Here is a 26,430-nt window from a genome sequence, read left to right on the forward strand (position 1 = left end):
TGCCAAGTGGTAACAAGAAAATCATGACATGCATATCATGCAGGGCATGATTTACATTTCAAGCTCACGGTGCGCTCATGTCCTTTTCGCTAGCTTGATATGCGCCAAAACTGGTATTGCGCGTCGTTACTGTAAGATGAACATAAATGACAGGTGATATAAAAATCGTGATATGCATGTCCTGTATGGCATGACTTACATGCCACGCTCGTGGTGGGCTCTCGGCCGTTTCGCTGGCTGTACATACACCAAAACTGGTATTACGCGACGTGACTGTATGACGAACATATATGACAGGCTCTAACAAGCAATTCATGACATGCATATCGGCATGATTTACATGACACTGTGTTGGTGCGCTTCCGGGCGGTTTGCTAAAGGGCCAGTAAACAGGCTCCGACTTTTTTTTTACACCCCCCCAAACAAGGTTGCCAATTCGTACAGTAGACAGCGGCGACCACATTTTAACACGAAAGTTTTTTATGCCGGGGTCCACCAAGACTTCAGTGACGTGGTTCCGTCACAGAAATGACATCGAAAAAATTTACACGATCAGATGGCAAAGAAAAAAAGTTCCGTAAACGGGCACTGAACCCACGACCACTCGGTCCGCAATAAGAGATGCCGGGCACGCTATCCACTGCGCCACGGTCACAAACTCTGGAGGCTTCACAAACACGCCTTACATATCTACCACTCTTCCGGTCAATGCGGTAGTGTTGCCCTCTGGGAGCGGTAAAGTAATTCGACATTACTGTGGCCTCCGCGATTAATACCTGCCATGCGTTACACGTCCGTCCCATTCGGCGCGTTTTCAATAGATGTTCAATTTTGTCAATGCCTTAACACACCGCGAGGTGCGATCTTAGCCCAAGCGTCGTAAAAGCGTCGGCCTCGCTCATACTCATAGCGTCACGCTAATCCAAACCAAAAATAGCTCTGGGACGCGCCTGCCTCACCTGGCTGTTACACCGCGTTCCCCGCTCACGCGCTCACGCGCTCACGCGCTCTCCCAGCGCCTTCTAGAATATTTCTATGTGGCGTTGGCTCGCCCCGAGAAAGATCGCGGCTGGGGGGCGGTACGACGCGCTTTGCGTTTCCCTCTAGCCTGGCCGTGGTGTTCAGCCACATTTTAACATGCCGCGGGATGGCGACCAAGTTCTGCGTCCAATATGCGACGTTCTTCTGGCTATCACAACTCGTTCTATGATTACGCTTTCACCGTTAACTACGACAGCTACCACAAGATCTTGTGTAATCATTTAGCATGGACGTTAGTCGTGGGGATGTAGATGTACCACCAATCATCAAAGTGGGTGCATCCACGGTAAACGGTGCCATATCTGCGAGACATCATTATACATTGTAGAAACTCTCTTATATCAATGTACAGTAAATATTCAGTTCTTTCTGTAACGGCATGGTTTACTTTCGTGTTATTCCGATTCCTTTGACGGAGGGATCAACTGTCTTTGTTTTCGAATATTACAGCGCTGCCGCGCAGACCCTTGATTTCGAAAAACAATTCCCGCGCCTCTTACCTTCACCTGACCAACCCCCCTCGAACGCGCAGTGACGGAAGCTTGCCCATGGGCAACTTGACGTACCACTGAGCTCCTCGATTGGTCTAAACCAGGTCTCAAGTTAAAGTCAGTTCATGTTCCCACCCGCCGCTAAGCAATTTCGCCTTGTTTCTTGGCGCTGCGGGGATGCGGTTACGGCCACGCACTTGTCGCGCGTATATTCCTCGCACTGCGAAGCATCTGCACGCACTTGGCCTTCGGCATGAGCAACACGTGCAGAATGCGTTGTTCAGGTGTCGGCTGCAAATCGAGCGGAGAGAAGGGGAATCTCCGGTAGCTCGGACGGGTCGCGCTTGTTAGATGCGAAGTATCTTAAGGCGGAGCTCAATCCGGTGGTGGTGGTGTGCGGCGTAACCACCCTACTGCGCATGCGCGTACCGTCCCCACACACCTCCTCTCCACTCCCCATCACCATTCCCCCTGTCCTCCACCCTCTCCCCTACCTTTCTCCACTCCCCCTCCCCCTTTCCACTCTTCCTCTGAAACGCGGGCTAGACATGCCGAATTTCCCTCCTGCGCAACGCCGCGATGAGCTCGAGCGCATGCGCGTCCCCTCCCCTTCTCTCTCCTTTCCTACGCTGCCCCCCTCTCGCCCGCCTGTCGACCGCGTTCCCTGCTCGCCCTGTGAGAATTAACGGCCAGGCTAGATGGAAGATACGACGAGCGTAGCGGAGAAGCCACTAGGTGGCGGCGTGGCTTGCGGACGTGTCTGCTTCAGCTCCGCCAACCGACGTTGATCTACTAGGTCCAATGTGTGCGTTCCCTCCAAATTTCTACTGGAAAACTCCGGGAAGTTACAAGGAGCAGCTGGATACCGCATTTATCACGGTAGGTCCACTGAAACCTCTTTTGTGGGTCCTTTCTCCGACACCGAGGGTTAAGCCTGTTTAGGCTTAGCACGACACCGGCTCCGCCAAAGGGCGGAAAGGCGGGTAGGTGCGGCCGCTCGTTCGGCCGACTCCAAGACGGCCATGCCTCACGAGGCAATGGTAGAAGGTGAGCAAATCTCCAAAGAAGAAGCCGAGTCCAACGGCTGGATTACCGCTCACAGAAAACGGAACGCGGATAAAACCCGCCTCGAGAACGAGACGCGCACGGCAGGGCACAGTGGCGCCCGCGTTGGCGCCAGAAACGCCGGCCAGCTGAGAAAGGTTGCCGCAGCCTCCAGGCTACCGCGCCTGCCCAAATCACACTTTCGAGTGGTCGTCCGCCCGGGGGGAGGGTTGGACGTGCGCAAATGCAGTCAGCTTAAAGTCACGCAAGCCATTTTAATGGCTGCCAGGCTGCCCCCCGCGGCAGCCGAGGAGGATATCGTGTGTGCGAATGCCATGCAGAACATCTTCGTTATAAGCACACCCTCCGAATGGAACGCCAATGCATACTCCACAGTGCAGGAGATAATCTTGGCGGATAAAAGGCACCCTATCACGGCTTACATTACACCTCCGGGAAATACCTGTAGAGGTGTGGTCAGAGGCATCGATGCCGATCTGCCTGAAGCTGCGTTGCAAAGTCTTTTTGTCACACCGAAAAACCCGATGGTGCTCGGAGTCAGGCGCATAAAAGAGTCGACCACCGTGATTGTACTGTTCAACGGCATGAAAGTGCCAAACTATGTCCGCTGCGGCCCCAACATGGTACGCTGCACGCTGTACAAGAGGCAAATAGACACTTGCCGCAACTGCGGCCGAGTCGGCCACAGGCAAGACGTGTGCCCCAGACCGACCGAAAAAGTTTGTGACCTGTGCGGAACTTTGATTACCACAAACGGACATGAATGCGTGCAACCGAAGTGCGCGCTCTGCGGAGACGCTCACCTCACCGGCGACCGAACCTGCAGAAACAGGTATCAAGTCCCCTACGTCGTAAGACGACGCCGTAGAAGACGGAAAAGCGGCAAGAAGAAGAACGCAACGAGCAACGCAGCCAACGCTGGAGGTCTGGGAATCCCCGCTTCCACCGAAACGCCAACTGCGGAGGCTTCCAGGAACGCCACCCCGGAACGCTCTAGATAGAGATCCAAGAGCAGATCCCGGGTTCGGATCAACTCGCAGCCTACCTGGGCGGACAAGGCAGCCAAAACAGGTGAGACCCGTACCCCACGCAACAACAGCCACTGCCACAGCAAACGCTAGACAAAATACAATCACTGGAGCGTGAAAACGCGTCTCTTCGAAAAGAATTATCTGAAATTAAATCACTACTGCAAGAAATGCAGCAGAGAGAACGCGCGTCTGGTGGCCAAGCTACCGCCGCCGCTGCGTCTCTTAACAGAGGCGCTAAACGCAGGGCGGGCCCCGAACCCATGGACGACGAGACGCTTCACGTGTCAGACATCTCAGAACTGCTTGACAAGCTAAGAACGGACATAATTTCCGAAATTAGCCCCATCAAGCTCCAACTGGCTGAGCACACCACGAGGCTCCAAATTTTAGAATCCGACAGGCAGCGCGCGCTGCTTGGTACGCCCCCACCGCGTCAGTAAAATGGCCAACGCACGTAATCTAGTCCTCTGGCAATGGAACTGTGTCAGCTTCCGCAAAAGGAAGGCAGTCTTACAACAACTACTTAGCTCTGCTATCGAAAAGCCGTCAGTCATCCTCCTCCAGGAAACGCTTACCGATGTTGTCGCTCTTCGCGATTATCGCACAGAAGCTTACTTTTCGGAGGGTAAAAGGGGAGTAGCGACACTTGTCTCGAAGAATCTTGCCTATTTACGTCATGACGTTAGGCCGGACTTAAAGGTTGAACACATCATGATCGAACTCATCCCAAACGCTCAACTCAAACAATCCGTGTTTATTCTAAACGTGTACAGCTCCCCGGCCAACAGAAGGCAGACGTTTCACGCTCTTTTGCAGAAAGTTTGCAAAATTGCAGGCGATCGTCCACTCATAATAGCAGGTGACTTTAACGCACACCACCAAGATTGGGGCTACATCAAAGATACAACCAAGGGTAAGGCCCTCGCGGCACAGATCGCAGCTTGTGGCCTCACCTTAGTCACAGATCCGAAATACCCCACCAGAATTGGAAACTCGGTCAGCAGGGATACCACGCCAGACCTGATCATGGTTAGAAATGCGGAGGAACCCGTATGGACCAATTTACAGGAAAATCTCAGCAGTGATCACTACATTAGTAGCCTCGCGATAAGAGTCTCATCACCGCCGCTCCGAAAATTTAAATTCACGGACTGGGACCTCTTTAGGAATATCAGAAAGCAAGATGAGACTAAATACAGCTCGTTGGAGGAATTATTCACTCGCCTCAAAGAAGACGTTGCGGCTTCCACAAAGGAAGTGGAGACGGACAGGGAAGTCGAGCGCATGGATAGTAGATTAGCACACCTGCTAGAAGCCAAAAACGCGCTGCAGGCTCAATGGAAAACGCAAAAACTAAACCGACGCTTACGCAAAAGGATCGCTGAACTTAATAGACAAATAGATGAGCATAGCGAAACGCTTGCTCGGCAGCAATGGGACGAAGTATGCAATGCCGTCGATGGGCAAATGAGGAGCGGAGCGAAATGGAACATCCTCAAGCATCTACTTGGGGACAAACAATCCAAAGCCAATCAGCAGCTCACAATCGACAGACTTATCCACGGCATAAAAAACTCTGGCATGACCGAGACACAAATTACAGACGAGCTGGCTTCGAGATATCTTTGTATCGAACCCGGCTCACAAAATGACTACCCCCCTGCGACACAAGAAAACGGGATGGACCCCCTGGGCTCCCCCTTCACGTGCGCGGAGGTGCGAGAGGTACTCCACGAACTGAATGGCAGATCAGCACCGGGTCCCGATGGGATCACTAACAAACTTTTAAAGAATTTGGATGACGCGGACATCGAGGTTCTCACGAATAAAATCAACGAGGTATGGGACACTGGCGAGGTACCACAGGAATGGCGCATCGCCACCGTAATCCTTATCCCGAAGCCGGGGAAACCCTTGGAGCTTGGCTCACTAAGGCCAATTTCACTTACTTCGTGTGTGGGGAAGGTTGCTGAGCACGTCATCCTCAATAGGGTCACTAAATTTGCAGAAGAAAGGAATCTCCTTCCATTTAATCAAATTGGATTCCGGCCATCCATGTCCACACAAGACGTAATGCTCCTTCTAAAACACAAAATCATTGACAAGGCCACCAGAGACACCAGAGCCGTTCTGGCACTCGACCTGGAAAAGGCCTTCGACAAGGTCAAACACTCTCACATACTTGATTCAATTAAAGAAGCAGGTCTAGGAGAACATTTCTACAAGTATGTAAGCTCCTTTCTTAAGGACAGAAAAGCCACCATTCGCCTTGGAGCTATGGGCTCGAGAACAATTGATCTCGGACCCAGAGGCACACCGCAAGGGGCAGTACTCTCCCCGTTCTTATTTAATTTATCCCTGAGAGCTCTCTCCTGCAGTCTGGCCGAGATTGAAGGTCTCGGTCATGCCTTCTATGCCGACGACCTCACACTTTGGTGCGAGGGAGGTAGCGACGGGCAGATCGAAGAGTTATTGCAAACAGCGATCAGAGTCGTTCAGGATTTTCTTAACAGTGCAGGACTCTGCCTATCGGCTAAGAAATCTGAACTGCTACTATGCCGACCCACAGTCGGTGCAAGGAAAGGGGCATTTCCTGATATTTCTATAACCACAGCGAACGGATCCGTTATACCGGTCGTACGCAAAGTTAGAATCCTTGGTATGTTCTTGGAGGAGGATGGCAGTAACGCCTACACCTTAGAGCGCATAGCAACCAAAGCAGATTCTATGACAAAATTAATCACGAGGGTGGCCAACAAACGAGGGGGGCTATCTGAAGAGAACCTTCGCCGACTCTTCCACGCCTTCCTGATAAGCCACATCAATTACATAGCCCTGGCCCACAAGTGGACCAGAAGGGACGAGGCTCGACTGGAATCAATCATTCGCAAAAGCATAAAGAAGGTACTGGGTCTCCCACAAAGCACCAGTACCGAAAGGCTCTTGGAGCTCGGCGTTCACAACACCTTTAGAGAAATAGTAGAGGCGCAACAGGTGGCACAAGTTGTAAGACTGGCTTCCACGGAGGCCGGCAGACAGTTACTAGCATATATTGGTATACGTTCCAGCATCACCAGACAAAGGGAGTGCACACTTCCCGTGAAAATTAGGGAAATGTATTCGGTATCTCAGATACCCAGAAACATGCACCCTCAATACAATTACGGCAGACGCAAAGCGAGGGCCAGGGCCCTTCTCAGCAGAGCGGCAAACATTGAGGACAGCGTCGCCTTCGTTGACGCTGCGCAATACGCAGCTTCAAATCACTTTGTTTCAGCGGCTACGTCGCTGCGGGGGGAGCTGCTGACATCGCTTACAATTAAAAACACGGACGCTGATAAAGCCGAACAGGTGGCGGTGGCCATCGCCATGGCCACAACGAACCGTTCCACCATATTCACAGACTCGCGAACTGCCACCAGAGCGTTCATGAAAGGCTCGGTATGCAAAGAAGCCGCTCGCGTTCTCTCTGCTGCACCTTGGACAGGCAAAAAGCACCTAATCTGGTTCCCCGGTCACGTGGGCAGTGATGCTCATGAAGCCATCCCTAACGCCAACGAACTTGCACACTTCCGGGCGCGAGGTCTCACCCGCCGCGCCGGAAGTGGGCACTCGGAGGCCGAGAGAGGGCAGTGGCAACGGGACCCTCTCCTCACATTTAACGAGGTGTGTAAGCACTACCAACTGGGTCGTCGGAAGTTTCCGCTTCCACACCGAGACCTAAACAGACCACAGGCAATCACCTTGCGAATGCTACAGACGGCGACGTATCCGTCTCCGTTTATACAATCTAAATTCAAAGAAGGCATCAGCCCGGGCTGTCCGCGTTGCGGACATCCCAGGTGCACTCTTCAGCACATGCTGTGGCAGTGCCACGACTTGCGCGGTGGCTCAGGGTCTCCCTCCACGGAGGAAGACTGGCTCCGACTTCTCACTAGCTCCGCCAAGGAAGAGCAGCTCAGGGCTGTCCAGAGAGCCCGCGAAGTCGCCGAGAGTCTCAACCTCCCGGCTCCATCGTGGGTGCGGCCCGCGGACGTTACCCCCTGACGGGGCATTCGTCTTCTCAGGACCAAATAAAGTTCTTTGTCTGTCTGTCTGTCTGAGCGTAGCGTCCCTCTTCGCGTTCCACGACGCGAGGTCGTAGCATGCCCAACGAACGCCAACGGAACGCGATCGTGCAAGTGCTCCGGCTTCGCATCGGCTCATGGTCCCCTTTAGCGGGAGATGGTGTAATTTTTTGGGGTTTCTCCACGCTTTTCTCTGGCGCCCCTTCGTCGTTTTGAAAAGCAGGACCGCATTCCTGCTGCATTGTGAACTGTCCCAAAGTTTTACCAACCGAAGAGCCGAAAACTGCCCGTCAAGCTATGGAGCAGGTGCGACAATGTAAACAATAAAAAACCAGGAGCCGCAGCGAGCGAAAGTGCATTGTGACTGATCGAGCTCGCCGATGTCGTCAATTGCTGACCTCGTGTCACGTCGTCGAAGTGGGCGGAGTCACGACAACGGGCTACGCCTTCCCCTCCCTGTGGCGGAGAAAGGTGGCAAGGCCGCGCGAAAATTTGAAACCAGCTGAAATGGATGTTCTAACCCCTGTAACTTCCATACTAAAGCAGGTACTCGCAAAATTCTTGCGGAAGTATGTTCACATAGCAAAAGTACGCATTTCCTCTTCATTATACTTTTTGGACCTCGGGGTTGTTTGTTTACCCTGTAACTAGATATATACCAAAATTGGTATGGTATGACATGAATGCATGACGAACATGAATGGCAGGTTATGCACCGTATATATATATATATATATATATATATATATATATATATATATATATATATATATATATATATATATATATATATATATATATATATATATATATATATATACGTTTCGTTTCGTGCATGCATGCATGCCTGCATGACAAACATGCGATATATAGTGAACTAGATGCCATGACATGAATGACTTCATTTGCCTCAAAGAGAAACACGGCGATGCATGCAGCTCTTTGTTAGGTGCTTCGCATTAGATCGATTCTTACAGTGCGTAGGATCTGCCGGTCTTTTTTAAATACGAAGCATTTCTTAATGAATTTCGGCGACTCTGAGCGTATCTATCTATCTATCTATCTATCTATCTATCTATCTATCTATCTATCTATCTATCTGTCTGTCTGTCTGTCTGTCTGTCTGTCTGTCTGTCTGTCTAGCCGCCTACGACCTTGTGCTCTCCTGGCCGTTTCGTTCATGGGATGTATACCAAAATTGGTATGGCATAATATGACTGTATGGCGAGCATAACTGACAGGTCAAAGTATGAAGATCATGACATGCTTGTCATCAGCGGCATGATTTACATGCCACGGCGTTGGTGCTCTTGCGTCCGTTTCGTTAACTTGATATCCACCAAAATTCCTATGGCGTGACAAGAGTATCACAAACATACGTGACAGGTCCTACCATGCAAATCAGGACACGCATCTAATGTAGAGCATAATTTACATGACATGGTCTCGGGGCGCTCGCGGCCGCTAGTTAGGTGGATATATACAAAAGTTGGTGCCACGAGACATTTCTGTATGGCGAACGTGAATGACAAGTGGCAACTGACATGCATGTCATGTACGCGATGCCATACATGTCCTGCTAGTGGTGCGCCTGCGGTCCGTTTCACTGTCTTGAATTGTGCCAAATTTGGTATTGCACAACGTGACTGTATGGAGAACATAAATGAGAGGTGGTAACACGACAATCATGACATGCATTTCATGTACATCATGATTTACATGCCATGCTCATGGTGCGCTCGCGGCCGGTTCTCTAGCTTGGTATACCCCAAAATTGGTATTTCGTGACGTGACTATATGACGAACATGAACGACAGGTGGTAGCATAAAAATTATGACATGCCTGTCGTTTCGGGCAGGATTTACATGCGATGCTCATGATCCGCTGGAAGCCGTTTGGCTAGCTTGGAATACAGCGAAATTGGTACTGCGTGATGTGACTGTACGACGAACATTAATAGAAGGTGGTAACAACGATCGTGACATGCATGTCGTGTACGGCATGATTTACAGCGACGCTCATGGTACGCTCGCGGCCATTTGGGGAGCTGTCTGGATGCCTGCAGTAGTTTCTTTATTCATGTTTCCGGCCTGTAAGTTATCACTGACGAAATCGTAAATTTCCGCTTCAGAGATAGCAGAAACTAAGTTAGCGGTCATATCTTGCGAATGCCTAACGTTTGCAAACCAGCGCAGCCTTATACTTTGAGAATTTTATAAACATAACGGGCTCCTTTGTTATTAGTCTACGTGTATACATACTCTTCTAGTCTGGTCGCCACCCTTAATCTCGCTTTTTCGCCAGGCCGCGTAACATTACCTTTGTGCTCTGCATGTCCATATTTAATCCTACTTCGTTGCTTCCTTTGTTTATATCTCGAATAATTTTTGCAATTTGTCAACGTGATTGCTGAAAAGCACGATGTCTTCCATGAAACGAAAGTTGCTGAGATATTCTCCAATAATACTTATACCCATATTTCCCATTCTAGTTGTATACTTACTTATTGTGAACGTGCCATGAATAACTTTGAAGAGAACGTAACTCTTCGCCTGACCCCATTCTCATTCACAATTTACCTGCTTTTCTCGAGCAATACGATGGCTGTGGAATATGTTTACATGTTGGATATGGTGTCTACAGATTATTACGTAATTCCTTTATGGCATATTTTTCGCAAAACTGCTGGTGTGCTGTTGTGTGTACATGCTTGTGATAAAGTGTTTATCACCTTGGAAATGTGCTGCTCCTTCATTACCAAGACGCATGCGTAGTTGGTGCAGCAGGCCTTTCACGCTTTTTAGTTGTGTTGGAGACAATATTGTCGCAAGAGGGAGCGACAATAAACTCGGAGCGAACGGCTGTGTACTCTCGGTCACAGCAGCCACCAAATACATCTTTCTCGACCTTTGCCACTGCCATAGCGTGGCATTACCCTATGCCCATAACAAAGCAGCAAAGATGCATAGTCTCGATGCCACATCTTGAAATAAAAACTGAAGCAGAGCCATAACAGTTAGCGACGAGTTATTCAGCGCAAGGGGAAAATAAAACAAACGAGAAAAAACTGGGGAGAGGCGAAGCATGTAGGGAAGGGTGTTTCAGCTCCACTATGGTGAAACCTGTGGATAGGTGAACCATGCTGTGTGCGCCGGTGTTTGCCACAGCAAAATCGCTGCTAATGGGCAATGAGAGACAGAAGAATAGACACATAGACCCGCAGCCCGCTTTTAGTTAACGTGAACGCTGCGAATTTTTATTGTTCAACTACGCACAAATGAAATCTCCCATCGGCACTGCATTTGAGATCAAGATCCAATGCTTATACTCCATCTCTCAAGCTGGTTGCAGCACTGTGGAAGCTACGGGGCTCCTTAGGCAATAGGAAGAGCGAACAGCTCCCACGATGTATTCACGCGCGCCGCATCGTGTGCACCAGTGTGCACGGTGTCCCCATACCGTCTGCGCTCACACGTTGGGCGCGCAGAGCGAGCGCACAGCAGCAACCAACGCTGTTAGCGTTGGGCAGCACCGGCAGCGCCCGGAAAACACGCGTTGTGTCAGTAAAGCGAGCACATGGTAGCAACAACGCTCTCAGCGTTGGGTACCAGCGGTAGCGCCGAAAACAAAACATGGCAGCGACCGTCGAATCTGGTTCCTTGCGCGTCTAAATTATGAAGTGGGCGTCGTGAGCTCTGTGGCCCATGAGTTCTAAATCGACGCTTGTGTTTGCATTATATTTGCTTCCTGACGCTTCGACAGCAATGTATTCGTGTCTGTCTTGCACTGTTTCCAAGATTAATTCTCACATTTTAGGGGACAAGGCATAGCAGACGTGGCTGAACAAACAGCCAATCTAAGGCCAAAACGTACCTGATACTTTGTTTTCAGCGTGAGATGACCCCAAGCGATAGCCGATTCCACCGTTTATTTATTGCTTCCAGGACAGTGGGCAAGCAGCAAGCGTGAGCTTGGATCGAAGCGGGCTATCGCGTCTGCTTGGGCGCGGCCATGTTTGTTCTTCATCACAATTATCGGCACTTATCTATACAATAATTCAATGCTTATGACGCACATGCGAATTGTCATAAGCATATGACGTATCGCTGTGATGTAGCATAGCACGTGCCAAACAAACGCAGTTTCCATAACCTTCTCCAGCTATAACGCAATTACAAACAGAACTATGTTTTGCTGCGCAAGCATGTGGTTTGTTTTGCACCTCATAGCTTCCACCCTGCTGCAACCAGCTTGTGAGGTGGAGTATATATATACCGGGTGGACGGTGAACAGTTGTGCAGCGCGAGCAATTGTTTTTTTAATCAGAAAACTGGCTGGCAGGCGACGGCGCGTTCTCGTTTCTTGCGAGCTGGTAGTTGAGCGTTCATCGTAGAAAGAGCGTTTCCGCAGGCAACACGCGCCGTTCGCTCTCTCTCGCCACACGGCGAGCGCTGAGGCAGTGGCGCCCTTCCATGCACCTAAGCAAGTGGACCGTGCCGACAGCAGACGACGAAGCATGATGCGGGCCGGCACGTCAAGACCCTAAGGTGCTTCGCGCCTTCAAAGGAAAACGATGGGCCTGAGGGCAAGCTCCGCATCATAAAGTTTGTAAATTGCATTCAGCGCGAATACTAGTTGACACTGGTGACGTGAAATACATCAAATCAACATGGTCTACGTGAGCGACGTGATGTCTGTGCTGGGACAACTTCGTAGTTTACTTCGCCTAAGCGGTACAGAACACGGTGGGGTCCAAAATACCGGCACAATATTTTCTGAACGATGTAGATGTACTAGAGAGATCCATATCTTGCATGCCACACCTCCGTGATGGATTTTGTACCGGCGACGATCCTGACCTTGCCGAAAAAAAATGCACAGCCGCGCAGCCGCGCAAGCTTCTGCGCTTTCTCGCCACGCTGAACGAATACATTTGTATCTGAAGAGGTTGTGGCAGACGGAGTTGATAGGAGCATGACGTCGAGCATCGCGGTGACGTAACAGCCATAGACGAGGCTATAAGGCGGAGACCGGGTGGTTTTCTGAAGAGCAGTGGTGAAGGAAAATGGCGAGGATTTCGTCCCAGTTGTTGTGATTTGTGGCGACATACATCGAAAGCATATTGCAATCGTTTCTTGAGGCGCTTGGTTAAACCAGTGGTCTGCGGGTGGTACGCAGTTGCTGTTCGGTGTGTGGCACCGCTCAGCTGAAAGATATCTGGAAGCAACTGCGCCGTGAATGCTGTACCATGATCTGTGATGAGAACGGCTGGGGCACCATGGCCGAGAACGATGTTTTTGACGAAGTTGGCCACATCGAAAGCAGTAGCTCGCTGAACGGCTTGGGTTTCGCCGTATCTGGTCAAGTAGTCGGTAGCCACGGCAATCCAACGGTTATCAGCTGAATACTTGGGAAACGGCCTGGGCAAATTCATCTCAACCTGTTCAAAAGGTGCGTGAGGGGGTCTTAAAGGCTGATGGAGACCGCCTGGTCTGATGGGTGGAATTATGCGGCGTTGTCAAGCAGTCAAAGTTTTGACGCATTGCTTCACAATTTTGTGCGCTTCCGCCAGTAGTACTTCTGTTTAGTCCTCGCCAAAGTACGTGTGAATCCAAAATGACCGGACGATGGTTCATCGTATCACGTAAAATGTCGTCGCGGAGAGGAGCAGGAACGACTAGGAGGTGAACGGTTTTCGCAAAACATAATTTGCGCTTGTAGACGACGCCGTTGTGTAGACATAAAGGTGACGTCACGCGCAAACTGAAGTGGAGGAAGGGGGGTTGTGGGTGGCATCTTTCAAGGTATTCATTCAGTGGTTGCAGTTCTAAGCCTTCACATTGCTGTTGGACCACATTTAAGAATGCTAGAGTAGAAAGGAAACCACAGTCTTCGTCACTGTCTTCTAGAGCGGTCTCGACGCTGAAAAGGCAGTCGGTGTCAGCGGGTTTCTGGCTAGACCTATATACGATTGTTAAATCGAATTCCTTCAACCGAGGGCTTCATCTCGCGTGAAGACCCGAAGGATCCTTGAAATTTACCGGCCAGCAGAGAGAGTGGTGATTACTGGCGCTTCGGAAGGGGCGTCCGTACAAGTATGACCGAAACTTCGTAATAGCCAAGACGACTGCCAGACATTCGTTTACGGTTGTTGTATGGTTTTTCTCAGCAGAAGAGAGCGTGCGGCTAGCATATTCAAAAACGCGTTTCACACCATCTTGAAATTGTACCAAAACGGCACCGAGACTAAGGTAGCATCAGTATGCGCTTCTGTACCTGCTTCTATGACAGAGGGACCGATGATGGGCGGGTTTTCTAGGCGTTGCTGAAGCTCGTGGAAAGCTTCCGATTGTGCTGAACCCCAAATAAAGGCAACACCGTCCTTGACAATTTGCTGCAATGCTTCGGCGACTTTAGAAATGTTTTGCACAAAACGGAGGTATTTATTCAAATGCCATCTAATCGGCATACATCATGCTTTGTCATTGGTATCGGGAACAGGGAAACTGCCCAGGGTATTCTTGGTCAAGGCAAACACCTCTGCCGCTGGCAATACGGCCCTAGAACTTAAGACGCTCCTATCCAAAGTAACACCTTTCCGGCTTCGCAGATAGGCCGGCGGTGCGAATGACCTAAGAACCGGCTGAAGCCGCTCATTGCGCTGTTAAAAATTCGTGCGAAAAAGCCTACGTCATCTAAGTACACTAAGTACGAGCGCCACTTCAGGTCAGCTAAAACTGCGCCCATCATTCGTTAGAACGTGGCTGGAGTGGAGTGCAATCCAGAAGTGATGGTATTATATTCGTAGAGGCCCTCAGGTGTTATAAATGCCGTTTTTTCTCGGTCCGTAAACTAAACACCTGCTACGCAGATCCATAGAATAGAAGTGGCGGGCATTTCACAGGCAATCAAGGAGTCAACGATAAGGGGAAGGCGATAAACGTCTTTTGTAGCGATGAAGTTCATCTTGCGGTAATCCACACATAATCGGAGAGAACCGTCTTTCTTCTCAATCAGCCCAACAGGTGACGCCCAAGGACTTGTCAATGGTTGAATAAAGTCGTCTTCGAGCATTTGCTTGACTTAATGGTGAATAGCAACCTGTTCTTGCTGTGACACACGGTAAGGGTGTTGACGATGCATTGTACGGCAGCAAATGAGTCATACTTGGTTTGGGTTGCGGTCGTTGCAAATATTTTCCTCGCGGAGCTTGCCATGGGACCGTACTGAGGTGGTAGACCTTGAACGCGGCGGCTGCTTCTGTTTCAGAACCAGTAGGCGTAGGACGTCGGAGTACTCAGCATCTCCACCAGCTCTTTACGAGAGGAAACGACAAACACGCAACATGGAGCGAACAACTGTTTACTTCCGGCCACAGCAGCCATCAACTTATTTCGCGACCACTGCCGCCAAAAGAGCGTGGCAATATTGAATTTCCTCTCCGCATTGCACGGTTCCACCAAAATTCTGGGTCTCAATGACACACCCAACCCACTGCAGCAATCGTCATGACGAAGTATTTTCTGTATACAGCGCCGATGATGACGGGATCAGCGAATGCCGTTGGGCTCCCAATAGGATATTTGAGCACTGCTGGCTTACGATAGTAAGTACGGTAATACCATACTGTGGTGATCGGCGCGCAGGTTTGTATTTTATAACACGGCTATCAGCCTTTCTAATCAAATTGCTACACGCATCGAGCAACTATCGCGAGTGTCGCCATCTGAACTAGCTACGTGCAGGCCACGACGGCACAGCATTACCGTACTTACCCCACGTAAAAGACCACAGCTAAAACATCATGTTGATAGGTGCAAACGGTCAAACTGGGGGAATCCCGACGTCGGCGGAGCCGACATTACGCCAGCATCGCCTAGCTTGCATAGGCCCAATGAAGACTTCACAATATCGACTGGTTAACGGCAGGCCCGTATCGGACCGACGCTGTCTATCCCATATCGGCCCAACGACAGCTAGCCGAGATTGGGCCAATATGAGTGAGAGTAGCGCGAGCGTGATTTGCCGACGTCGGGTCCAATGTTGCTGCTGACATTTGCCGACGTTGGGCCAAGATCATTCAAATGTCGGTGTGCTGCCTGGGTGCTATTCAGTGGCCATCTGAATGTGCGGCTCGTGTACTGCAGTGATCTCTTTCAGCCCTGGACTTCTTATTTTTGTCGCAGAATGTTTTTGCACGTCTTTTACTAATATTTTGGACCTCAGAAGACAAAGAAAAATTGAGCCAATTATGTAAGTATTTATGGATTTACAAACATGGCGTCAAATTAGGTCATCAGGGCTCAATGCTCGTCAAATGAAAAAAAAATGGCTTTCTAGGACGCAGCTGTAATGCGGCTGTTTCTGTACGAGCGCCAAATATATTGGATGTGCCTGTGTGAGCACACGTGTGTAGGTGTATGCGCATTCGTGTGTATGCATTTGTGTTTGTGTGCATACGTGCGAGTGAGTTCACGTTGCTTGTGAACATGTGCGCACACACACATACGATATTTTTATCCCGTGCGGTATTCTCCAGTAGCCACAGAACTTTACAAAGTACCGGGTCACCACACAATGTTATTGACATCTGTTGATGTTTCGTGCAACCTCACTACATTTCCTGCATTTCTCCTATCTCTCAGTCAGGATTTCGGAACGAAATGTGTTTCGTATCCGCTTTAGTTTCGTTCAACCGCAAAACGTTCCGTTCCGTTTCTCTTCCGGAACGAAAAAACAATGTTTCGTAACGGTTCGTAATAGTTTTTATGCAAAAATTGCATTTGCAAAAATAAAAACATTGCATTTGTGATGTGGTTCGTTACACTCCTCTTTAGAAAAGTAGGACAGGGGTAAAACACCTTCTTCAGTGGAGCGGAAGTAAGTGTACAACGAATTCGTACCAACTAGCACGAACCAGTATTCCCTTCAAAATCATAGTATTATTTTCTCAAAAGTCAATTACAATGTTTTAGCGGGCTCAATGCTTTGTGTCAAGGTAGTGAGCACAATCTCAGAAGCAGCACGTTGTTAAGTGCACTCTCTGGTCTGCGAGACCGCTCTTCTGATAAAAAAATATCACCAGGCCTGCGCGGAACACGCAGAACAGTCAGCGAAAGCTGGAAGAGCGACATTTCTAGAGCCCGTTGTAGACTCTTGGGGCAATTAATACAAGTGCACATGCAAAGTACCTACTACAGCATAAATCATCGTAATTTTTCTGAACTAGTGAAGCACCCACCATGCCATTTTTCGTCATTATTCCGAGAATCGTGGTACACGCTACACATCTGTAAGGCATTATGTGCACTTTGTATGGTGGCTGATGACAATGAAGAATCATGGCTGAGCCCTTTGTAACGAGATGCAAGCATTCAACGATCGACTCGTTGCGCAATTCGCATTGTGTGACGCCAGGGTGTTATTTTACTCTTCTGCCACGCTCTATTACACATGTTAACACGATTCCTTGCCCGACATGACGCCTGCATAGATTATTTTTGCAAAAGAGTTACAAGCACTAGCTCGGCACTGTGGTGGAGTACTCGACTGCCGCGCAGAGGGCGCGGGTGAAAATCCCATATGATCCTAGAAATTTGTTTCTCATTCCATTTTTTTATTTAACGCGACAGCGGTTATGGACGCCGGCGGCGGCGGACAACTATGACGCCGAAATTGGCTGTTTATCTCTCATAAGAGCTCTTGCTGTAAGAAATTTCAGCGCCGACAATGCCCTCTCTACGCAGGCCTGCGTGACAGGCGCGCAAAAGTATATTTGCGTTAACATAAACTTCTTTGGTGGCCACTGTTTTCGTTTTTCGCACAATTTCCACATATCTCTGCTTTGGAATTCCTGCCTGAGGTACGCGCTGATGCTGTACCCCGAGATATGCATAAATGATCACGTTGCACGACTTCAGTTGTTGCAGATTGCCAAGTTTTCTCGTGAACCGAAACACGATTTAAAAAATTTCGGTTTCGCTCCAGAACGAAATGATACTTAAGTTTTGGTTACGTTTTCATTCCGCTCAAAAATATTGCTTTTTTTTCGTTCTTGATTTTCGTTCCGTTCCGACACACTGCTCACAGCTCTATGCATGTTTTTTTTTTGTGTGGTGTTTTTGAGGGAATAAACTTTTAACTGCAATTCATTCAGAATAACACCGCTACAAGGAATCACACCAGCAGAGAAGTAAAATGCAGCAGGTTTCCGCAACAAAAATTTTGTGCTAGCCTAGTGGATCAAGGCGCCGCTAAATGGCACCAGCTGTCCGGCATGTCAAGTTTACGGCTCCAGAAAGCCGGCATAACTCTACCGGAAAGAAACTTTCGGACAAACTCAAGCTCTCTATGTACCAAGGCGTATTCATATACGTATGTTTGTGCGTGCTCAACCTATACGCCTGACTATGCCGCTGAGCCGGCGTTACGACAATTGGCATTCAGAGACCACCTAAACCATGCAAACGGGAATAGAAATGGGAATGCACTCTCTCACCGCTCATTGTCAAGGCTTTCATGACTCCGGCCATCACCAGGTAGCCAGACGTTGCGGCAAATATACGACTGCACCATCATAGAATAGAAACAAGGATCAGTTTGCGTATACAGTAATTCTGTAGCAGCCAATTTTACTAAACACCGAAAACTTAGATGCATCTCGGGCTAAATAATAGCCAAAATGCCACTTTTCTGTCCATAAAAAGAAGACCGTTTAGCTGAAGAAGCCTGAGCAAGCGATGTTCACACAGAACATGGTTTTTCTCAAATAATAGGTGTGACAAAACAAAGCAGAACAGTTTAGTTATGTAATGGGCTTCTTTCTTTTTGATTTGCAACATCGCATAAGTCCCAGGCTGAAACAAGCAAGAAGACTAACGTATTCCAAGTATTTAGTTAGGTTACTCAGAATTCATGTATTATCTAATGTGAACGCCCGGCCTAGCTAATCAGTAGCGCCACCTTCGGCAACGTTACGGCAACGCAAGTCGGGCCCAAGCGAGGGCCGGGACGCGCTCACTCTCTTTCGCTACCGCCTCTGGCGCCGAGGATCATGTTTCTCAATGCTCAAATAAACGTACTCTTCTGTTCCTACTCGCCACGTCTGGCTAGCACGTGCACCTCAGCTTTCACACCGAGGCCTCACACTATGTAAGCGTGTAGCTATAGCTACTGAATGATTGGATTGCGCTTATCGCTTGCGCTCAAGCGCATGCACAGACGCCCAGCCGACGCGCCATTCACGTCGCTCCACTCAACGCTCCACCTCGACTCGAAAATGACGATGGGAGCACCGCTCCTAGCTAGAAACGATCATTGCATATGAGCGATAACCGGCAGCAATTCTTCACAATCGCGACATAAATGTTAGTCGGGCGTTGGCGCTGTGATCAACTCGGTGGAGTGAAGGGCTCGTCCAGGCTCGTTTGAGAATACGGGGTCATCAGTCTGGCAGAGGTGCTGTGCTCAACTCGGTCAAGTGAAGGATGGACTTCGCATCGAGGCTTGTTTGAAAATACGGGGTTGATGAGTGAGCAAGCGTCGGCCAAACGAGGCTTCGAGCAAGCGAAGCTGCAACGCTTCTCCACAGCCGATTATGCAGCTTGACTTGGAACAAGAGACGCGAGGACGAAAGAGCTGCAGCTGCGGAGGAGGAGGAGAGGAAGAGACGCAACTTCTACAGCCCTAGTTGTGATCGAGCCATGCGCCTCTTCTCTTGCCAAGGCCGCCCGGATGCGACTAGGATTGCGATTGCGCTTCGGCGGATCATGAATGTTGCGACGCGATAGATGAGCTTGCGAGAAGCAGTGTATCCTTTACTCTAAAAGCAAGCCTAATCTTCATAGCTCGCGGCGCTCGCCCCGACCAAACTGCGTGTAGTCGGGTGTGTGGCGATAGATCAAGTGCCTCGTGATTCTGTAGCCGTTCTGTGTTTTCACTTTCCATACGGAGCTTGGGGCCTGTACCATCACTGCAACAAGCATGTTATGCCGCTTGAGCATCTGTGACTAACACTAGCGAGCACTAGCCAGGCACATATTTTTGTCCCGGACAGCTTCGTTAGCCTTTTAGCCCGCGCGCGGCTAAGCCCTCCGCGTTGCACAAACGCGCGAAACGCTAAACTGTACGTAACAATTGTACAAAATACTGAATGCGCCGCCATTGTGCTAAATCTCTGTACCACAGGAAAGATATCTTCAAAGGTTTTGAAATTTTTCTATGATATCATGTGGGGCACTCACTTCTTTTGGCTGTTGCGAAAGACGGGCGGGGTGAACACGCCCATAGGAACGACTGAAATGCAATCAATAAAATTGACAATCATCAGCATTATTTGAAGAAAAGAAATGCTCCGAATCTAGTTGATACCCAATGCAAATGGGATTCACGAGAATATGTTCAGCTACGTGCTTGCGTCCGCAGTTCGTGAACATACATAGCAGTGAATTTTACATTAGTGTGACACAGTGAACAAACACATGAATAGGTAAATAAACAGCCGCAGCACTTCCAGACATTTTAGGGGCGTAACTCCTCTTAGTCTAACCTTGTCACATGTCAGGCGTAACCGCGGCAGTATCTCCCGAACAGTATAATAGATGGCGCTGTCCCATAGAGATGCATGCAAACTGCAGTTGGCTGACGATATATTAGATGGCGCTGTCCCATAGAGATAGAAAAAAATTTTTAAAAATAAAAAAATACAAAATAATAAACATGAAAATTAAAAAAATAAAAAATAGAAAGAAAAGGAAAGATGAAATAAAAATAAAGAAATTAACGAAAAATTTAAAATCAAAAGATAAAATTAAAAAATAGAAAAATAAAAAAGAAGGAAAAACGGAAAAAGGAAAAATAAAGCGGCCTATCGCTTTGACTACTGTTGGGCGAAACCACTAAACATTTCACGGTGTACACATGATTGCTTTAGATGCTTCGCCCAAGCTCTTGATCATTCACCCGTGGATATGCTTAATTTTTTTTCCTTAATAAGTTCCATTTCAGTTTCGTTAGGTATGCGTCAAACGTTTCTATCCACCTCATATATCGATACATTACCTGCGTTATGTTATTTACGTGCGGAACGTGGTGGTTTAAAAGCAGTTATAAGTTTCCAGTTAGCCAACATTTATGCAACCATTCTATCAATTTCTGTAAAGTACTTTGTGCTGTACCTTTCAGAATACGTAAAGCTATTTGGTCTGTTCCATACAAATAGACACATATCGCGTTTTTCCGAACACGGTAACTGGGCACCTGCATATCAAATGTTTACCATGAAGGACTACAGGGAGTGCGTGGCGGGGCCTGTGTGTTTCAACTCTGAAAAAACTGATTTCATATTGGTTTTCAGAATAAATTTTCGCACACTTCTGTTATTTCTTTATTCACGTCTTGCAGTGCCCGCGCAACAGGTAGTTGGAGCTTCATTCTTTTTTAATTGCGCAATGTTTTTTTTTTAATGTCAGTGGTTGACATGAAAGCGCTGATGTGCAGTTAACACTGTTGCTGTTACAGAAAGCCCAAACGCATGCTTGAGTGTAGACACGAAAATCGGACGGTAACCTGACACGAGACTGACTGCAGCATGAGCTTTGCTGCCGTGAGGTATATTGACAGAGAGCAGACGACTTCAAGCTAGTTTATTAAAATTTTTGAAGTCTACAAACAAAACTTGGTTCTTTCCTGGCTTGTGGCGATACCGGTAAGCGAAAACGCCACTCACCCTCTCCCACCCCCTCTCCACTTTCCCTCTCCCCTTTCACCTCTCCACTTTCCCTCCCGCTCTTTCCTCCCCCTTTCCACTCTTCCTCTGAAACGGGGGCTAGACATGCCGAAATTCTCTCCTGCGCAACGCCGCGATGAGCTCGAGCGCATGCGCGTCCCCTCCGCTTCTCTCTCCTCTCCCACGCTGCCCCCCTCTCGCCCGCCTGTCGACTGCGTTCCCCGCGTTGTGTTGTGCGTGAGGTGTGACGTTGAAGATGCGTACGGCGAATATGATGACTGGGACCACGTGCAGTAGAAAACACTGCAGCGTCTGATGCTAAGGGATAAATAATTACACCCCCAAGAGAACCATGACGGGAGGCGCAGCAGCACTGGGGGCGCGAACCAAGTTTCTGTTACGTCCACTCGGCGTTCCCGCTTGTGTGTGAGGTTTGTATTTAGTGTTTGTGCTATCATTACGTTGTGTTTGTGCGTTGCTTTCCGTTAGGGCCGAGTGAACGAGGGGTGCCGACGTTGACGTTACAACTCATCTGAACGGAAGCGAAGCGAGAATGACGAAAGCCGACCAAGCGCACGCGCTTATATACACATAAAATGGGGGAGGGAGAGGAGAGAGTGGGTTACAGGCTGTATTTGGTTGCGGTGTGGCTGCAGAGCGGAGGAGGAGAGGATAGAAAGGCGACCGAACACCTGCCTAAAGGTGGAGATTGGGAGAGAGAGTAGGCGCATTCATAGTGGAGCGCGGACGCCACCACCGCCACCGGACACAGCCCCGAGCAAAAGCTGCTTCGCATCTAAAAAAACAAGCAGTTGTTTCGTGTGCGAATACAACCGATGAGCGCAGCTCCTTATAAATGCGACGCAAACGACTATGCTCCTGGGGCCGCATTCTCAAACGATCGCAAAAGGCGACAATAGCAAAAGTATCGCCTTTGGTGCGCGCTGAGAGGGTGCCTTCTATTGCTTCCGTCGACGTGACGGTGCCTATGGTGCTCCAGACATGCCTAGAATCAACGAACACACCTTATCACCGTTGGTTGGTGGTGAAGTCTAGCATTTCAGTGACATAGGCGGTAGCTTCTATTATTCAATCCTCGCTGAATGTGCGCAGCATTTTTTACGCTGAAGCTTTCAGCCATCATTACCTTGGGGTGTTTTCAATACTCGTCATTTGCCAGCGCGTGTTTTTTCGTGGTTTGAGCATTCCAGGAACATGAAGCGTGCGCTGCTCGCATGCTTTATCGCGCGCCGGCAACATGTTGAGATCTTGATACGATGTCGCTGCGGTGGCACACTACTGCAGAACTCTCTGAGTACACTGTGTCAGACTCTCAACCAAAATAAATTCGGCACAAATCTGAATTTAAATATTACACTGTGCATTAACGAATTGCACAAAAAATGCTGAAAGCACTTTCAACATGCCTTATATTTCAAGTAGCCACAGCCACGCCTGCCACTACGTAGGAACCAGCATACGGACGAAAACGCCACACTCCGGTTGCTCTGCGACCGTACAGTGTGCTCACTTCTGTATTGTGAGACATTCGTGACACCAACGGCCCGTACAACAATGAAGTCACAGGCAAGTGTTTCTTCAGTTATTGAACGCATCAGAGACTCTGAGAGTCTACGTCATCAAACGCGATACTATCGCCTTTCGCGATCGTTTGAGAATAAGGGCCCTGATCTCGAGGATATGGTCTCACTGCCGGGAGACGCAGCAGTGCGTTTCGGTAAAACGGGTGCCATAAAGTGCAAACGCACGTTCGAAAAGCGCCAGACGACACATCGGTTTGCTGACGCTATTGATTTGGTACTCGGAGTGATGTTTCTGTCATGTTATTACCTAAATATGTTGTCACACACAGGTTTTCTACCTCGTGGCGGGAACTTTTCAGATCTCTTTCCCAAACATTGGTGTCTACACCACTTTAGGCTACATCATTTGTTTAAGCTGTGTCAAGTTGAATTAGTGGTAAATGAACTCGGATTACGTATGGTTACCTTCGGCTAGCTTAAGTAAGTTTTGGTATACTACCCCTACGGGATACAAAAGAGGTAATCTGGTCGGGAGCCTCCTAACACAATATGCAAGAGCGCAATGCCGGGGTGAGGTCAAGCTCTAATTCTCACCTCAACCGTCCGTGGCGCCTATGCTTTCGACATGTCCTACAAAGCGCTTTCTGTGTTTAATAAGAAAATAAGATTAAGTCGGGTTTAACATTAAGCCAAGCATAATCGCTGCAACTGTGGGAACACCTGCAACTTTATTGTTTTCCTTCAGTGCACTGCAGCCAACGGGACGAGCCTTTCATTAGCCTCTCCGCCTTTCCTTGCCCTGCGGTGCCACCGGAAACACCTGAATACGCGAAGGTAACATCAGCTCTGCAACCTTGGATTGTTGGGCGGGTTGATATTGCTTTATCGAATAAAGCGCTAATAACGAGGAATAGTAGACAACAATGTGACAACACGACCGATTACTAACAACTGATGGTTTGTTGAAAAAAAAACATAGGATATAATATCGAAAACTGGGAGACCACGAGTGAAAAACTGGGAGACTACGTCAAATCTCTAGAGCTCTATTCAAAAAGTAGATCAGAAATATGTATCAGAGCTACCAGTAGCATTGCACAGCACAGAAATATATTGTCCCGAAGTTTACCTGAAACTTGCAATAGCTGTCTGAATCTGGGGTGTTTGTTTTTACAACCTGTGGTCCCCGAGCTTCCTACTTTATATCCTGTTGTCTGCATAAACTATCAGTTGTTTGTAAAAGCTCGTGCTGATATTTTCTTGCCGCCTGTTCTCTGTGTTCCCCCGCTTTATTTCACTTCCATATCTGGGACGTCACGCTTTCGTCGTCCGCGTTGCTCTTCATAGGGTTTCCTACAATAATTACTAGAGGGAACTCTTACGCTGCGATCGTTCAGCCACCATGGGAATGATGGGCAGTACATGTGTTTGCCAAATCTTCATTGCCGCTTCGAACGTACTTCTGGCTTTGTCTATTATTGTGTTTCGGATAAAAGAATGGACCGTTGTGAACACCGTGAGCCGATTTGATTTGGTGAGCCTCATAAGGTCAAGGTGGTGAAGTGGAACTGCTGAACGTTTCCTGAGCTTCGTCTTGCGACAAAGCGGCTGAAGGCCACGTGGCGCCAAACGGAGCTTGGAGATATCCATCTACTACCCATCATTCTCATGCTGGCTGAAGCGTCATTTGTTGCAGCTTCCATAGACAATAGTTTCAGTTTTGTCTCTAGTGTATTATTAAGAATATCTATGTTGCTTTTGGCTAAACTGAAGAAAACATATTTCAGCTTTCTTCGCAACCATGTCATGCACGTCATGTCAACGGCGCACAGGGTGGTCACAAAAAAATGTCAACCCAACCCTCTTCCTTCTGTTCAACAAGCGTGAAGACGCGTGACGTCTTTTTTTCTAAAAGTACCAAGTCCACTTTAACTGAAACAGACGCAGTTCTGTGCTACTACTAACAGTACCGTCGGGCCTGCCACAACAATTTTTGCTAATGTGCTTATATCCCCATAATGCCTGTAATTTATCTTGCGGCTAAAATCTATATAGCTCACAATCATCGTCGTTATTCAGAAGTAAAATTTGTAATTGGCTCCTATGCATTAGAACATTTCTTTTGCGCTTGACTTAGCTCGCAAAAAAAGTCTAAATCGCATTGAATGAACGATATAGCAATATTTCGCGACCAAATTAATACTATCCTTCTGCTTTCCTCGGTACCTTCGTTTCTTGCATGACGTGATGGTGAGGACTACAATTGTATAACTAGTGGTCCTCGCAGGCAAAAGGCGCAGCATTCTGGACTGTCGGTAGCGTTTTGTTGTTTTTGGCGCATGCTGAAGGCTTTAAAAATGCTTCAGTTATTCTTCATCTTAGCTCGATTTATGCCCCACCGTTTGGGATCACTTATGCTTCTTCAAGGAATAGATCGGTGCCCAGCATCTTCATTTGTCTTCTATTTCAAATAAGCCGTCTAGGAGCGACAGAAGGACATGGTACTGTAGCCCAAAGCTCGAAACGAAGTACTAAAATGTAGAAAGAAGTAGGAATGTCGGCCTCTTATTCCTTATATGCGTTTGACCCTACAGCATCACGTCCCTCATTATGTACCAATTGCCCCCCCCCCCCAAAAAAAACTAATTGCAGAACGACGGCCCGATGTCAAAGCAACTAGGACATAACTGAAACAGATGGGATGCGCCCATGTTGGTTGTTCTTGTCGCCATTGTTGACTCAGCGCCATTACAATGGATATGGCTCAGTTTGACTTTAAACAGATAGAGGATTTGGCTCAGTTTTGTACTCAAAGCTGCCTTTTTGAGTTGACGTTACAATGTGGCATTGCCCCGTTTTGATTACAATTGTGTTAAATGTGAAACATACATAGCCGCGCTTCATGCTTTTGGGTCATTTAGTCCTGCTTCGTTTTCTGGATTTGGCCCTTCTAGGAAAAAACGCCAAACTAGCCCCCTGCAACGTCAGCTGCGCACAGGATTCGTCCCTTATTGTCGTGCCAATAACACATTTTCGTGAACACTTACACAGGTGGTCTTCAGTTGGTGTGTAGGTAGCGTACAGTGGATTGTATGGGTTTCTGAAATGAGGCATAGCAAAAGCAAAGGACGTGAACGTACTGGTCAGTAAATGACAAAAAGGAAAGCCACAGTTAGGCGCGAAAGGCGAAGCACAAGTAGCAAAAAAAAATACGTTGAATAGCCATAATAGTATATGTCATTCTATGTGCCCCATAGTATAGCTTGGTCCAAAAGATAAAGCGCCTATATCAATTGGAGTGCATCTAGCCGCCATGATAATGTCCTTAGTTCTATCTGTGGCAGAGGCATTTTATGCTGAATTACATAACAAGCCCAATACGGAAGTTTCATATGTAACTAACGGCGAGGTTACAAACGCCATACGCGATATGCCACGTGGAAAAGCAGCTAGTGTTGACAGAA

At 48.3% G+C, this 26,430-nt stretch overlaps 1 protein-coding gene across 1 annotated transcript in view; it reads right to left on the bottom strand.

Moving 5' to 3' along the window:
• LOC119395816 (uncharacterized) overlaps nt 1-26,065 on the bottom strand; it is a 67,768-nt gene extending 41,703 nt beyond the window's left edge. The window contains exons 1-3 of the mRNA XM_037662820.2: nt 26,014-26,065; nt 19,939-19,990; nt 18,195-18,262 (exon numbers count right to left, since the gene is read on the bottom strand). Coding sequence (XP_037518748.2) covers nt 18,195-18,262; nt 19,939-19,982 — 112 coding nt within the window. The 5' untranslated portion in view covers nt 19,983-19,990; nt 26,014-26,065. The remainder of the gene's footprint in view (nt 1-18,194; nt 18,263-19,938; nt 19,991-26,013) is intronic.
• Nucleotides 26,066-26,430: the final 365 nt, after the last annotated feature.

This window comes from Rhipicephalus sanguineus, chromosome 6 (genome assembly GCF_013339695.2).
Source record: "Rhipicephalus sanguineus isolate Rsan-2018 chromosome 6, BIME_Rsan_1.4, whole genome shotgun sequence".
NCBI classification, from domain to species: Eukaryota; Metazoa; Arthropoda; class Arachnida; order Ixodida; family Ixodidae; genus Rhipicephalus; species Rhipicephalus sanguineus.